This window comes from Varanus komodoensis, unplaced genomic scaffold (assembly GCF_004798865.1).
Source record: "Varanus komodoensis strain SLA01 unplaced genomic scaffold, ASM479886v1 scaffold18_1, whole genome shotgun sequence".
Taxonomy (NCBI): domain Eukaryota; kingdom Metazoa; phylum Chordata; class Lepidosauria; order Squamata; family Varanidae; genus Varanus; species Varanus komodoensis.
This window is the reverse complement of record NW_025335548.1, coordinates 7376837-7390462: the sequence shown is the minus strand read 5'-3', so window position 1 is coordinate 7390462 and position 13626 is coordinate 7376837. Positions and strand designations below refer to the sequence as shown.

The 13626-nt window shown below is 46.2% G+C and overlaps 1 protein-coding gene across 3 annotated transcripts in view; it reads left to right on the top strand.

The window, feature by feature from the left end:
- Positions 1-13310, top strand: part of LOC123021834 (fibroblast growth factor 13) — a 178134-nt gene extending 164824 nt beyond the window's left edge. For all 3 annotated transcript variants that reach the window (XM_044427041.1, XM_044427040.1, XM_044427039.1), the window contains exons 4-5: positions 11786-11984; positions 13044-13310. In XM_044427041.1, the coding sequence (XP_044282976.1) occupies positions 11786-11984; positions 13044-13180 (336 nt within the window). In that variant the 3' untranslated portion in view covers positions 13181-13310. The remainder of the gene's footprint in view (positions 1-11785; positions 11985-13043) is intronic.
- Positions 13311-13626: the final 316 nt, after the last annotated feature.

Sequence of the window (13626 nt, the reverse complement as noted above, 5' to 3'; positions counted from 1 at the left end):
TCATAGATGTGCAGGCCTGCAAGGAAATGAATTCAGCGGATTTAAGCCTGCCAGCTGTGCGCAGGATAGTGCTTCTGGTGAGCACAGAGCCTTTTCTCCTCTTTCTCATTTGCTCCTTGGTAACTGTACTTTGGAGACAACTCCCGGGTGCATTGCATTTGCACCAACTCTGCTGAAGCGTGACTAAAAGGCACACAATGCACTACCAAGAAGCTGCCAATTTGCACACTGTCTGCATACGTTAGGATAATGCCTAGATGGAGCCTTAGAAATAATCACTATAAGGTACACTGAAATGGTCTGCATGTCACTATTGGGTGGAGGGCGGTGGCCAAATGAGCTTCACGCTTGCTCAGTCCATGGTCCAGATGCTTCCTGCGGAGGGCCGCTTTGTGCCCCTGGTCTCCCGCCCTTCTTTTTCCTTATGATTTTCCTCCTCCTCTCCATTTTGTCCGCACAACCCCGTGAGCCAGGGACCGGCTACAGCCAGATCTCTGGACCCCCAGCCGGACACTCCGAGCAGGTGCTCTGAGGCAGGTTCTTTACTTTAGCTTGGACTTCGATTGGGAAAGAATATTAAATGGCTGATGGGACAGAACAGCTTTTACTGCCCATCTAAAGCAAACCCGGGAGGGAGCTGATCCCACCTCCCTTAGGAGGAAGCTCCAGAGTTGGGGTGCTGCTACCGAAAAGGCCCTGTCTCGAGAAGAGGGCCTTTTTGCTCAGGTCTGACCAACCTGGCCTCTCCGGTGGCAGCACAAAAAACTGGCCTTCTGATGATGCTCTTAAGTTCATCCTCAGAGATTCAGGCATTATAAAGGTTTATACCCTTTCATATGAATTACGCTCATGGAGGATTACCGTAATTAAAATCACGATTGTAAGATACAACCACAACAGAGAGTAATTGCATGTCACCCTCGTGGTTACTATTTAAGTATCCAGTTGAGACTGCTTTATTTTCCTGGCGCACCAGTGCTGTTTAAATTTCGGCAGCACTGAATCAGATGTCTATTTAAAGTTTGCTGTTTCACTGTTGTCCTTTAGTTGTGTGTTCTTGTTTGTTTGTTTTGCTTTTCCTTTTGCTGTTGCATTGGCAACCTGATATTTTTCAGTTTGCCTCTTTGATTGCCTAGAATCATACCTCCTGGAGCTCTATTGGTGGAGAAGTCAGATAGGAAATACTGGAAGCAGCCTTTTTAGAACCACGAAATTGTGCTTTCCCAGAGCTTTGTTCTTTTAATGATACACTCCCTGGCCTGCTTTCTCGGAAAGAAGTACCTCTGTGTCCATTTGGGAGTCCTCCTAGATGAATGCATATGGCTGCAGCACACACTGGGAAGGGTCGAAATTCAGCGCGGCTGTACATGCTCTAGCAAAAGATTCCTGCTTGAAACTCTGGACAGCCAGTGCTAAGCAGTGATATTAAATGGGACAGGCCAAGGATCTGTATGGGTAGTTTTTATGTTCTTATTTAGATCAGCCTTTTATTCAGAACCATGAGCGCTAGAATCTTGCATTGTTTTCTGGGGAAGGCTCATAGCTCAGTGCTGGAGCACCGGCAGAAGGCCCAAGGCACGCACCCCCAGTTTCTCCCAGCAAGACTGAAAAAGACTCTGAGCTCAGAGCCTGCTCAGCCACTTCCAGTCAGTGTAACTATCAATGGTGTAGAAACTCAGGTGTAGAAACTGAGGCCTTTGAACTGTGGTGCTGGAGAAGACCCCTGAGAGTCCCTTGGACTGCAACGAGATCAAACCAGTCGGTCCTAGAGGAAATCAACCCTGACTGCTTTTTGGAAGGTGAAGATGAAAACTCAAATACTTTGGCCATCTAATGAGAAGGAGGGACTCACTTGAGAAGACCTGATGCTGGGAATGATTGAGGCTAAAGAAGGGGACGGCAGAGGATGAGCTGGCTGTTTGGGGTTGCTGGGGTGGTGGGTGTGAGCTTGGGTGGACTCCGAGGGACAGTGGAGGACGGGAGAGCCTGGAGGGATGTTCTCCACAGGGTCATAATGGGTTGGGCACGACTTTGCGATTAAACAACAAGCTCAGGGTTGTGGGGCAGACCATGCAGTGCTGGAGCTCCCCGGATGGCCAGATGATCCCCCTCCCCTGGCCTCACACTCTTTCCTGGACCGGCAGCCTTCTCCCACATCAGATGCAGCGCAAACCACTCAGACTCACAGCTGTAGCAAAACTGAGGGGAGTCCAGAGAACTAGCCTGGGGAATCCAGCAGAATGGGATTCCTCACACCTCCCCACTTGGGTGGAGAGAAGATTGACTGGTAAAGATCAAGAGAGGTATTACTCCCACTCTATACGACTCTGGTGTGCCTGCAACTGGAGTATTGTGCTCAGTTTTGGGCCCCTCATTACAGAAAGGATATAGCCAGGTTAGAGTCAGTGCAGCGTAGGGCCACAAGGTTGGTGGCCAGTTTGCAGGGGATGCCGTATGAGGCGAGACTGAGGGAGCTGGGTCTCTTCAGCCTGGAGAAGAGGAGACTCAGAGGGGATCTGTTGGCGACATGCAGGTATGTGAGGGGATGTCACACGGAGATGGGCAGAGACCTGTCCTCCCCTGCAGAGGAAGGCAGGACGCGCTCCAACGGAGCAAAGCTCAGGGAACCCAGGTTCCATTTGGATGCCAGGAAGCACTTCCTGACAGTCAGGACCCTGAGGGTGTGGAATGGGCTTCCCCGGGAGGTGGTTGAAGCCCCATCGGTGAGGGTGGTCAAGGATAGGCTGGACATGCACATGGTAGGCATGTCATGAGCAGAGCTGGCTGGAGCCAAGGGTCAGACTAGTTGGCCTGGGGGGTCCCTTCTGACTCATTCCTTTCCTATGTTTCTAAAGCAAAACCAAGCCTAGGAAAATTTCTGCAGGCAAAAACATGAATCTGGAATCATTGATACAGAAGCAAGGCAGTTTTATTGGCAGAGAGAGGATCCCAAAAAGCCAAACAACTCTCTGGCTTGAAGCAAAGGAAACAAAGCATTTGTGATTTTTTCTGGCTACATGCAAATGCTTCAGATATGCTGATGTGAGAAAGCTGCATTCTACAAACTTCTTCAGAGCAGGTAAAACCAGTTTTAGTCCAGGAGACCCCAGTCCACTAACACATAGCTGATCTCAGTATATGTCTTCTTTCCTGGCACATCCTGTCCTTTATTTGGTTTCCTCTGTCCGTCAAACTGCCTGCTAAGTGCTATATCCTTGAATATCTCAGCTAGAGCCACACTCTGTGGCAACTGCCTATTTGCAGTGGCACCGGCACCGGCACACTTACTCAGGAGTCTGTGTTTATTGAACACTGAGCAAGGCATAGCATTCTTCTGAACCAGCAAGCACAGGATATGGGTTTCCAGTGACATGGGCTGAATTAGAGACGTTGGCTTCACTACAGCGTGAAAGTAGATTTGCAAAGTTTATCCCCTCTCATAATTTTATCAGCAAAGCCTTCGGCTCGGCTCAAGAAAGCATTAATTTAATAACGATGATTTGCTCAATTAAGTGAAAAAATACATAGTTTTGTATTTGTGAATGCCATCCTGTTGATTCCCTCCCCGCTTTGGTGTCCTGTATGTACACCCTGCTTCTCATTTAATCTTGTTTGCCTGGAAATTAAGTTTTGCTGCAGCAGCCTCCCATTTAAATAACCAACTCCAGCTTTTTCTGGTAGCTTTATTTTGTTCCATTTTTATTTCTTTGCTTTTGCAGGAATGACATTTCTGACAGTCACAGCCCTCCAAAATTTATTTATTTACTTATTTATTGTGGGGGGAGAGAGAGAGAGAGAGAGAGAGAGAGAGAGAGAGAGAGAGAGAGAGAGAGAGAGAGAGAGAGAGAGAGAGAGAGAAGAAAAATGTGTGCAAATGAGTGGGCTGGCAATGAAGTCTCCTAGCCATGGTTCTTACTGGGTGTTGCAAAGAAGGCCTTGTTCATTGGCCTCTTTGTTTGGTTTGATTTATTTCAGAAGTGGACGTATGATGCTTTTCCTGTCTTAATTAATATTTTGCACATGAGCATTAATTACTTCACTGTTCATATAGCACTGGGGTAATTTCAGCCCATTCTCTTCCCATTTGTAACCCACGCCATCTCCCGTGCCATTCCCAATGGGCCTCCAGCCTACACGAATTGGTTTTGTAGGGCACAGGGGCTGCAATGGGAAAGAAAAGGAAGAAAAGCTTTTTCATGCAATATCTAGAAGGGAAATTACTATCCAAGCCAGTAAGATTTCACCTTTTATTTCAAATTAAGTAACTGATCAGTTTTAGTCAATTTCCTGCTCGTGTTGTCTGCTCATCTCAGGTCTCCTGCTTTGGGTTGATTTCATTCCTGCAAAATGCCAGGTGCCCAGTGCCATTTTCTTTATTTAAATTAAGATTCATCTGCAAAATAGGATGTTGTGTAATTTTGCAGCTGTAAATTTTTCAGCATAAGAAATCGTCACACTGGGTGTTAACCTGACGATATCATTATTGGTTTGTCAAAACATGTGTAAATGCTGTGACATTCGAAATTGCTTGACTTGGTCTGGTTTCTATGTGTGTAAAGTAGGACTGGGCTTGAGCCCCACAGAGCTCCAAGCCACAAAGTAGGGTTTGGGTTTGGGTTTGGGTTCAGGTCTTTGCTAGGGTACTCTATCCATGCTGCATTTTGGAGAGTGGCTAAACATGCAACCAGCTTTCTCCAGAAGTGTGAAGTGGGCTGGGTGTGTTTTGGGTTAATATTTATGAAGGTGATTGCACGCCTAGATGGAGGGTCAACATTTTACACTCCTTGAAATGGATTGGTGTTTAGATTGGTAAATCTCACAAGTTTGCAAGTTATTGTGACTTTCTTCCGTTTTGAAGGCCGAATTGCCTGGAGAGCCTGCTTCATGGGCATCACTGGAGATATTTGCCACAACAGACCTTTATCTTTGCTTATATCAGTGTTCCCTTGATCACTCCGATGCACCAAGGAAGTGTGGTGATGGCATGGTAGCGGGGAAGTCACCTGACAACCACTGGACCAATCGTGTTGCAATCTTGGCTTTTCATTTTGTGTGGCCGCTAAGAAACTCAGGCTGGGAGTCTGAAGTGGAAATGACTGATTGTGGCTTCCTCTTCTCCTCCTCTCCCCACTAGCTTTTCAAGGAATCTCCTCTTAGGAAATGGCTTTTGTGTTGATTACTCTGCCTTCAGAGTGCCAGCATGTCACAAATGATTCTGGGAATGCTTCTTAATATGAATATATTTCTAAGGAAAATTCTAAGGAATATTTCTATCCTGGTAGAAGAAGTATGTCTTATTCTGATGTTGAAATATGACAAGGTTGGTGAAAAAGAGGTCTCAGTAGGGAGAGTGCTTCACAGTTGGAGGGGTCACCTATCCCTTGCTGCCATCATAGAATCATAGAAGAGTAGAGTTGGAAGGGGCCATGAAGGCCATCAAGTCCACCCCCCTGCTGTTGCAGGACACCATGTTACACCATCCCACTCAGGTGGCTGTCCAGTTTCTTTCTGAATGTCTCTAGTGTGGGAGAGCCCACCACCTCTCTTTGCAGTTGGTTCCACTGTTGTGTGGCTCTGACAATGAGGAAACCATTCCCAATATCTGGCCTGAATATGTGCTGATCCTCCAACCTCCCTCAGTCTCAGAGCAGAGACTCAAACATTTTGATTGTGGTGTATGGAAGCATACCGAGAAGTTTTCCATCAAATATTGCAATCCTGATCAATCTAAGGCTGTGTAGGTCAAAAGACACACACTGAATTGGTGGACATGCCAGGCATGGAAGGTGAACTTATCACCCAGGAGTGCGCTCGCGCGCGCACGCACGCGCTCTCTCTCTCTCTCTCTCTCTCTCTCTCTCTCTCTCTCAGTGTGTGTGTGTGTGCGTGTGTGTGTGTTGGGGGGTGGGAGGGAGTCAGGTCTGTGAGGTCTACATAGTGAGACACTGAGCACGCCTTCCACTGACTCCTCAACCCTGTTCAGGCAAGACTGTCTACCACCTGAGCAGAACATGGGAGGTGATCGCCTCGTGGCTCTGCTCACTGGCCCTTCCAATCCAAGATTGCATGAAATATTCATCGCCCCAGATCAGACACTGCTTTGGTACTAAAGAGGGGGGAAAGGGTCTCGCCAGCCATAACACTTCACCTGTTTGATGTTCCAAATAGGCAATCAGCCAGACGTGAGCAGTAATTTCATTCTAGCAGAGAAAGCCTGTATGATTTCAGGCTTTGTAATTCTTCACAGCACCACTCTGAGTAATAACTCCCCAGTCAGCTTTACAAAATGGGCTACCCAAAAGATCCTCTCCTTCCCTCCCTATATATATATGGAAAAGACAAAATATCAAATATCACTTGGCTGAAATATCTTTTCAACCTCTGAAGCCAGAAACTTCCCCCAAGCATGGAATAGCTGAGGTGGGAGAGATTGCGATTGTTGCTTGAAATGAGAGTTGCCGTTTTTGCATCCCTGGTGGACGATTCTGCTGTTCCAAGAAACATCAGAAGTAAGGCAATGCTTGAAAGGACAGTGAACAGAAACACCTACTCACCTGTCTCAGACCTAGGGGTTGTACAGGGAGAGATACCCCAAGAAAGCCAGCCAATGGCATTACTGGATGAGCAGAGCTCTGAAGCTCCATTTTGCTCAGGTTCTCTCTTTTTCCACTTTTAAACTTGTTCCATCCCATTTCCAGACTGGGTTGTAATTATTCTTCCATATGAAAGTTTAACAGTATTTCTATGTCGTTTTTCAAAATAAGTACACGTTTTTGTACAGCCTTTGCAAACAGTGTGGAGAGCCAGTGTGGTGTAGTGGTGAAGAGCATGGGACTGGGACTCAGGCAGTCCGGGTTCTAGTCCCCGCTCGGCCATGGAGCCAACTGGGTGACTTTGGGCCAGTCACAGGCTCTCAGCCCAACTTACCTCACAGGGTTGTTGTTGTGGGCATAAGATGGAGGAGGAGAATGATGTAAGCTGCCTTGAGCCCTTTGTAGGAAAAAGGCAGGATATAAATCGAAAATAAATAAATAAAATAAAAACATAGTTTTTCCCAGTGTGCTTTTGGGAACCCTGCCTACTCTACCCATCTTTCATTGCAGCCATCCTGTGCGGGTTGTTGTGAGAATCCCATTAGACCAGGGAGAAGAGCCTTGTATGCCTCACGGCAGTGTGGGATGTACATCAAATGAGATCCAGGAATTTTAAGGGAAAGGGAAAGTCAGGAGCGGTGTGCAGAGCGACCACAAGTTGCAAGAGCTGATTAGTCCAAGCCTGCTTGATGCTGTGAATGGGCAGCCATGCGCCATGCTCCCCTCTGAAGGAGCTGCAAGACGAGGATAGCGTGGCTTGGCTCTTAATTGGATCATTCATCTCTGAATGAAGCGAGTTTTGCGCTCCTAAACAGCGCAAATTGCTGTACATAAGCTGTAATCACCCACTGCACACTCTGGGGTCTCTCTTTTACTGCTCTTAATTGGATGACACACTCCACGGTAGTCGTCTTGGTCCCCACCAGCTCACTTCAGCAAGCAGCAAGCAGAGAAGACTTCAGTCTGGAACACTGCAGAATGCTGTCAGCCTTGTTCGGATTCGTATTTGCATTTTTAAATTTTTAAATAGATGCAACATACCAAAAGGCATGTCCAAATAATTTGGAGGTGTTGCTGCATATACACTGTCTCACTAAAACCTCCTTCTGGCCACGCTGCAATATTGGCTTATACTAGCTTGCTCAAAGAGATAATAAGAACACAATAAAAAGCCATGCTGGATCCAGTCAAGGGTCGATCCAGTCCAGCGCTCTGTTCACACAGTGGCAAAGCAGCTGCACCCAGAATCCCACCAGCAGGAGGGGTGCAAAATGGCCCCGCTCCTTAGCAACTGGTGTATTGAAGCATCCCCCTTCTGATAATGGAAGTAACACATAACCAACAAAACTAGTAGCCACTAATAGTCTTCTCCTCCAATTTTCTTCTAAAGCCATTCAGACTGGTGACCATCACTAATTCCTGTGGCAGTGAGTGCCCTGGTTTAACACTGCCCTGTGTGAAGAAGCCCGTCCCTTTATCTGTCTGGAATCTCCCAGCAGTCAACTTCAGATGTGAGCCCAGGTTCTAGTATCATGGGAGAGCTTGATCATAGAAGGTGGAAGTAATCCAGGAGAGCCAGTGTGGCATAGTGGTGAAGAGCCTGGGACTGGGACTCAGACAATCCGGGTTCTAGTCCCCGCTCAGCCATGGAGCCAACTGGGTGACTTTGGGCCAGCCACAGACTCTCAGCCCAACCTACCTCACAGGGTTGTTGTTGTGGGGATAAGATGGAGGAGGAGAATGATGTAAGCTGCCTTGAGCCCTTTGTCGGAAAAAGGCAGGATATAAATTGCAATATAAATAAAGAAATAATCCATAATGATTTTTGCAGTGATTTTGCAAATTTAGTAATATAGAGTCAGACGATCATCTGTTTATTTAAATTGCCTTCGTTTTCTAGGCATATTATGTGAAACTGTGTACTAATACAGAACTATATATTCTGTAACTTGACCTGGGGCCAGGTTATCTTAAGGAACACTTTGCACCATATATTCCTACCCAATCCTTAAGATCCTTCTCAGGGAAACCACCCCCTCCAAAAAAAGTGGGGGGACAACCCAGACAAGGGCCTTTTCAGTAGTGGCCCCCCAACTCTGGAATATGCTCCTGCCATCTTTTAAGGGCCAAAGTGAAAACCTTTTTACTTTCCAGTTGTTTTAATAGTTAAATCTGTTGGGTTTTATTCTGCTGAGCCAGTTTTAAATATTGCTTATTATTTGCTGCTGCACCGGGGACAGGAGGAAGGTGTTAAACTATTGTACTTGCTACGTTTTGTTGTCCTATGCTTGTTATATTGTCATATTGTTTTAGTCTTTTATTGTCTACTCAGTGTGAGTATTTTATGAATTGTATATTTGATTGTAAATTTTTAAACTGCTCAGACAGGCTGTGGGCTATGGGGTAGTGCATAAATGTAATAAATTAATAAATACCACCAGCAACCAAAGAAATCATATTAAAAGGCAGAGAAGGAAACAGAGTCTGATACAGGCTCTCCAGGGAAAGAACCACTTTCAGATCTAGAGTCCAGTAATACTTTTCATAAATGTTAATAGAACGTTCATTCAAACTGATGTACTGTGATATTTCCATACCCATTTTTCTAATGTAATCCTTTCTCTTATTAACTACCCTCTGTCCAAAATCTTTGTTCCAGTATTGAAACTCTAGCAGCAGCCTTCAGAAGACATCTCTATAAATTTGATGACTTCTCTCTTTCTTCCCAAACTTAGACATCATGGGAAACTGTGGTTTGTGCAAAAAGATGCAACAAAGAGACACTGGTTTAAAGCTGCTCATCTGCTTTTCTTTTCATCTTCTCCATTCCACTCATTCAGTCTTTAACATCCTCTAGAGGTAGAGTTAGATGCATAATTTTGTCAGTTTGGCATCACAGCTAACTATAGGTAGAATAAACCAACTGCAAATCAGCTTCAAGCCATGATTCCAGATTCTGTGATCAGAAATGATGGTTCAGGTCAGAAAATATGAGAAAACAGAGGCTGGATTCACATGTCAGAACAAGCAACTCTGTGTGGTTTCCATGGTGCCCTTATTTCACCTGACTGTGTCTCAGCCCACTCCACCCCCCGCCGTGACGCATATCCCATCAGCCATTGTACCTGAAATGCACTCCCATGCTGGATGGCTAGATCGGCTGCCACTCTTTCCAATGGACTCTGTGGTTGCTGCATACCAGGATGGTGGAAACCATGATGCTGGTGGTGAAGCATGGAAGCCATGGAACAGACTGGCTTTTTTCCTTACTGTGGTTTCTAAAAGCCAAATGGACCATGCTGAAACACCATAGCAGGTTTGGACAACACAACAGACCACGCTACACAAGAAACCATTGTGAACCTGTGTTGTGTGAACCTGCTCATAGATAATCATGGTTGCACATGATGTATGAAGCAAGCTCCCAGTTCATCTCTGAATTGGCTGAGACCTCATTTGCATTTGCCTGACGTATTTATGACAAAAGAAAGAATCAGTTCCTCATTATGAAGTTTTCCTTTCCGAAGAGCTCATTCCTCTATTTCAACTTGCTTGATTATGTATATATTGTTGCTTTATTGTGTGGCTGCTTCCATGTTAGTACAGGGTGTCCCAGAAAAATTGACATCATTTCGTAGTCTAATAACATAGCCAATTCTTGCTTAAATGGTCTCAAATTTTAACAAAATGTGTAAAAACTAACTATTGTTAGTTACACAATGTTATGCAAGAGATGCTGCAGTGTGTTTGGCAGGAGGTGGACTGCCAACTTGACATGTGTCATGTCACAGGCGGTGCACATATTGAACATCTGTGAAGCTTTGTGAAATCAGTTATAAAATCTACATCACTTTGAATCTCTTGTTCGAATTTTGATAAAGAAACCTGTTATTGTTCAACATGAAGCCTATTTAATTTCATTTGCCTAGGAGATGTAGTTACTCAGATAGTCATATTTCAAATAATGTCAAATTTGGGGGGGGGCACCCTGTATAAGTGATGAACAGAGTGAACTTAATTTATTTTATATTTATCTTCTGCTGCTCACTTGTAAGCTGCTTTGACAAACTCCAAGATATCCTAAGTCAGAAATGGGGAGAGAATAGGTCTCTGCCTGTGTTCTGAACTCCAGTTTCCAGCATCCATGATCATTGATCATGCTGGCAATGGCTTCTGGGCACAGAAGTCCTAGACATTCCGGTGAATCTCCTCCTTTCCATCTCTGTCCTAAGTTCTTCCATTTATCCCTACTCAGTTCATAGAGCTGGGCACAGCTGAGCTGGAGGCTTTCAAGTTGAGTCTCAAAAACTATCTGCGGGATTTGCACTAGTTCTACATTTCCAATATCAAATAATGGGTAAGACAGCACGGCCTGCAATTACCCTGCGATGCTACTGCAAAGGCAAGCCCAACCTGGAGCACATGTCTCAAAGAAATCAGTGCCTTGCCTTGCCTTTGTTTTCACTTTTGGCCACCCTCTGTCACTCTCTCATTGGTGTTGCAAAATCTGAATGCTTTTACAGTTCAGTCTTCTCTCTAAAGCTCTCAGCAGAGTAAGGAGGCCTTTGCCAAAAGCAAGATGCTCCTTGCAACGCAAAGAGCTGTTGAGAGGTGCAGTGTAAAGATCACCACCGGGCCTCTTCCACCATCTGCTTTGCACTGTTTCCAGGAGCTATAATGGCCTTTGAAGGTCATCCAGTCTGCAGTACTCTGATAAAAGGGTATAAATAAGTAATTGCAATGCTATGAGGTAGCTGGTAGATGTTGTTTTAACATCACTCAGTTGGTAAAAGACAGTTTTACTCTCTGCACTGTTGCTTTGAAGGTTTCCCTACAGCAGGCGTTTCCCCTCATCTCCGCGCAGCGCTGCTCACCCCATCCTCTCCCTCGCACTTACAATCCGATAACAAGATTCTTTTTCTGATCAATATTTCTTCACTTCAGATTTTATTAACGCACTGCCCTCTGGCTGCTCCCAGAGCTAGTCCGTGTGCTCAAAATTGTGTTATTCTTTGCACTAATTCTTTTTAAGGCCACTGTTCTCTACATGGAGAGGAGAGGGCAGGTCAGTGGAGGCCCTCCTACCCTGTGGAAGCTGGCAAAATATTGAATGATTGTTGCATTAGCCGACGTGATGCGCGGCATCTATTGATCCTTCCCTTTTCCTCCTCTCCCACTGCTCTTTCTTGCAGGAACACTTCACACCAGAATGCAAGTTCAAAGAATCGGTTTTTGAAAACTACTATGTGACTTACTCCTCCATGATCTACAGACAACAGCAGTCAGGAAGAGGCTGGTACTTGGGTCTTAACAAAGAAGGAGAAATCATGAAAGGAAACCACGTCAAGAAAAACAAGCCTGCAGCACACTTCCTCCCCAAACCATTAAAAGGTATCTTTCTTGGGGCTGGCTTGTTAATGGTGTGTCCTTTTAGGAGTCAAGGGAGCCCCTCAGCGAGGACTCTGGCAGCTCGGTCCCTGCAGCATGCTGGCTGCAGTTCTCAGAGGGACCGTGCATATTTGGGCCACCTCATGCCTGGCTGAGGAGCTGGGAAGAGCCTGAGAAGGGACTGATGTGATGTGACCAAGGACTTCATTTGCAGGGAGGTAGAGAAGGGCGCACGGTGCCTAAGGAGGAGCCATTCCCTAGGGGGAGAGAACTTTCCGTGGCTTGCAGGCTGGGCCATGGCATGCTGCAAGCCTTGGGAGCAAGGAGCAAGCATGGCAGGTCCTCTGGGAGAAAGGGGGGGTTGTGCTCATGCTCCTCCTGCTCTAGCCATGGCAGAGGAGTAGCAGGAGCAGAATTCCCAGCCCTGCTAACGGTTCAGCCTCCGATCAGCCTCTCTGCCATGGCCACACCTTCCGCATGCATTTTGTCTAGGTGGGCTATCTAAAGAAACCACCAGGGAGGGGCAGTGAAGGAGGCTGGCTTGCCAGTAGGGATCTATGGAGGTATGTAGGCCCTGCCTCCTCAGCTTCCTGGCATGACCTGTTTCCCCTGCCCCAAGGTGCAGTTCCACCCATGAAGCAGCAGCCAGAGTGGTCCCTTCTGCATCAGCCAAAAGGGGGCAGGGATTGGCCATGGGGATTTGAGCACCAAGGTTGGAGGACCCTGATGCTGGGACTTGGGAGAAGCCTGTGGCTTTTCATTGCATCGTCGTCATCACCCCCACCCCCAATTCCAACGCTTTTCTCAAAGTTCTTGGGGTGCTGTACAGAGTCCCCCCTTTGTATCCACGGAGTCACCCTAGGAGCATGGTTAAGACATAACAAAGTGGCTGGCCCAAGGCTTTCCAGAAAGCTTCGGGGTAAAGCAGGCACTGCGGAGTAGGGTTCCTCAGCCTTCCTCTGGGCTTCTAGCAGCTGCAGCCACATGGCTCTTCAGTGAGTCCGGTTTCTTATGTCTTGCTCTGTTTTTCTCTCTCCACCTGCCCCCACTCCTACTTTCCAGTGGCCATGTACAAAGAACCCTCCCTCCACGATCTTACAGAATTTTCACGGTCCGGTAGTGGCACCCCCACAAAAAGCAGAAGTGTCTCAGGAGTGCTAAATGGTGGGAAATCCATGAGTCAAAATGAATCTACGTAGCCAGGATGGGGAGCTGGTGGAAAGATGTCTGATGGAAACTTACCTCTGGAATTGCCGTTGAGAACCCTTACTAGCCGTCTCCCATCCAACCAGTCTGAACAAGCCCGAGGAGCTGGCATATCTCACATTGTCTTCTCAGCCATTTTAGAACTTTTGGTTCTTCAAAGCAATGACAACTGCTTTTACTGATAATGCCAATAAAAAAGGAGACATCCCAATAACATAAGAGCATCCTTGTGCAATTTCCCAAGGGTAACCAGAGAAACATAAGTTGAGGCATAAAACCATAAAGAGAAAGTCTCTCTCCCTCTCTCTCTCTCTCTCTCTCTCTCTCTCTCTCTCTCTCTCTCTCTCTCTCATCTCATCTCATCTGTGCTTTCTGAAAAGAAAAGAAATTAAGAAACAAAAAACATTTTCACAGCATATAACTGCTGGCCTGAATTTGC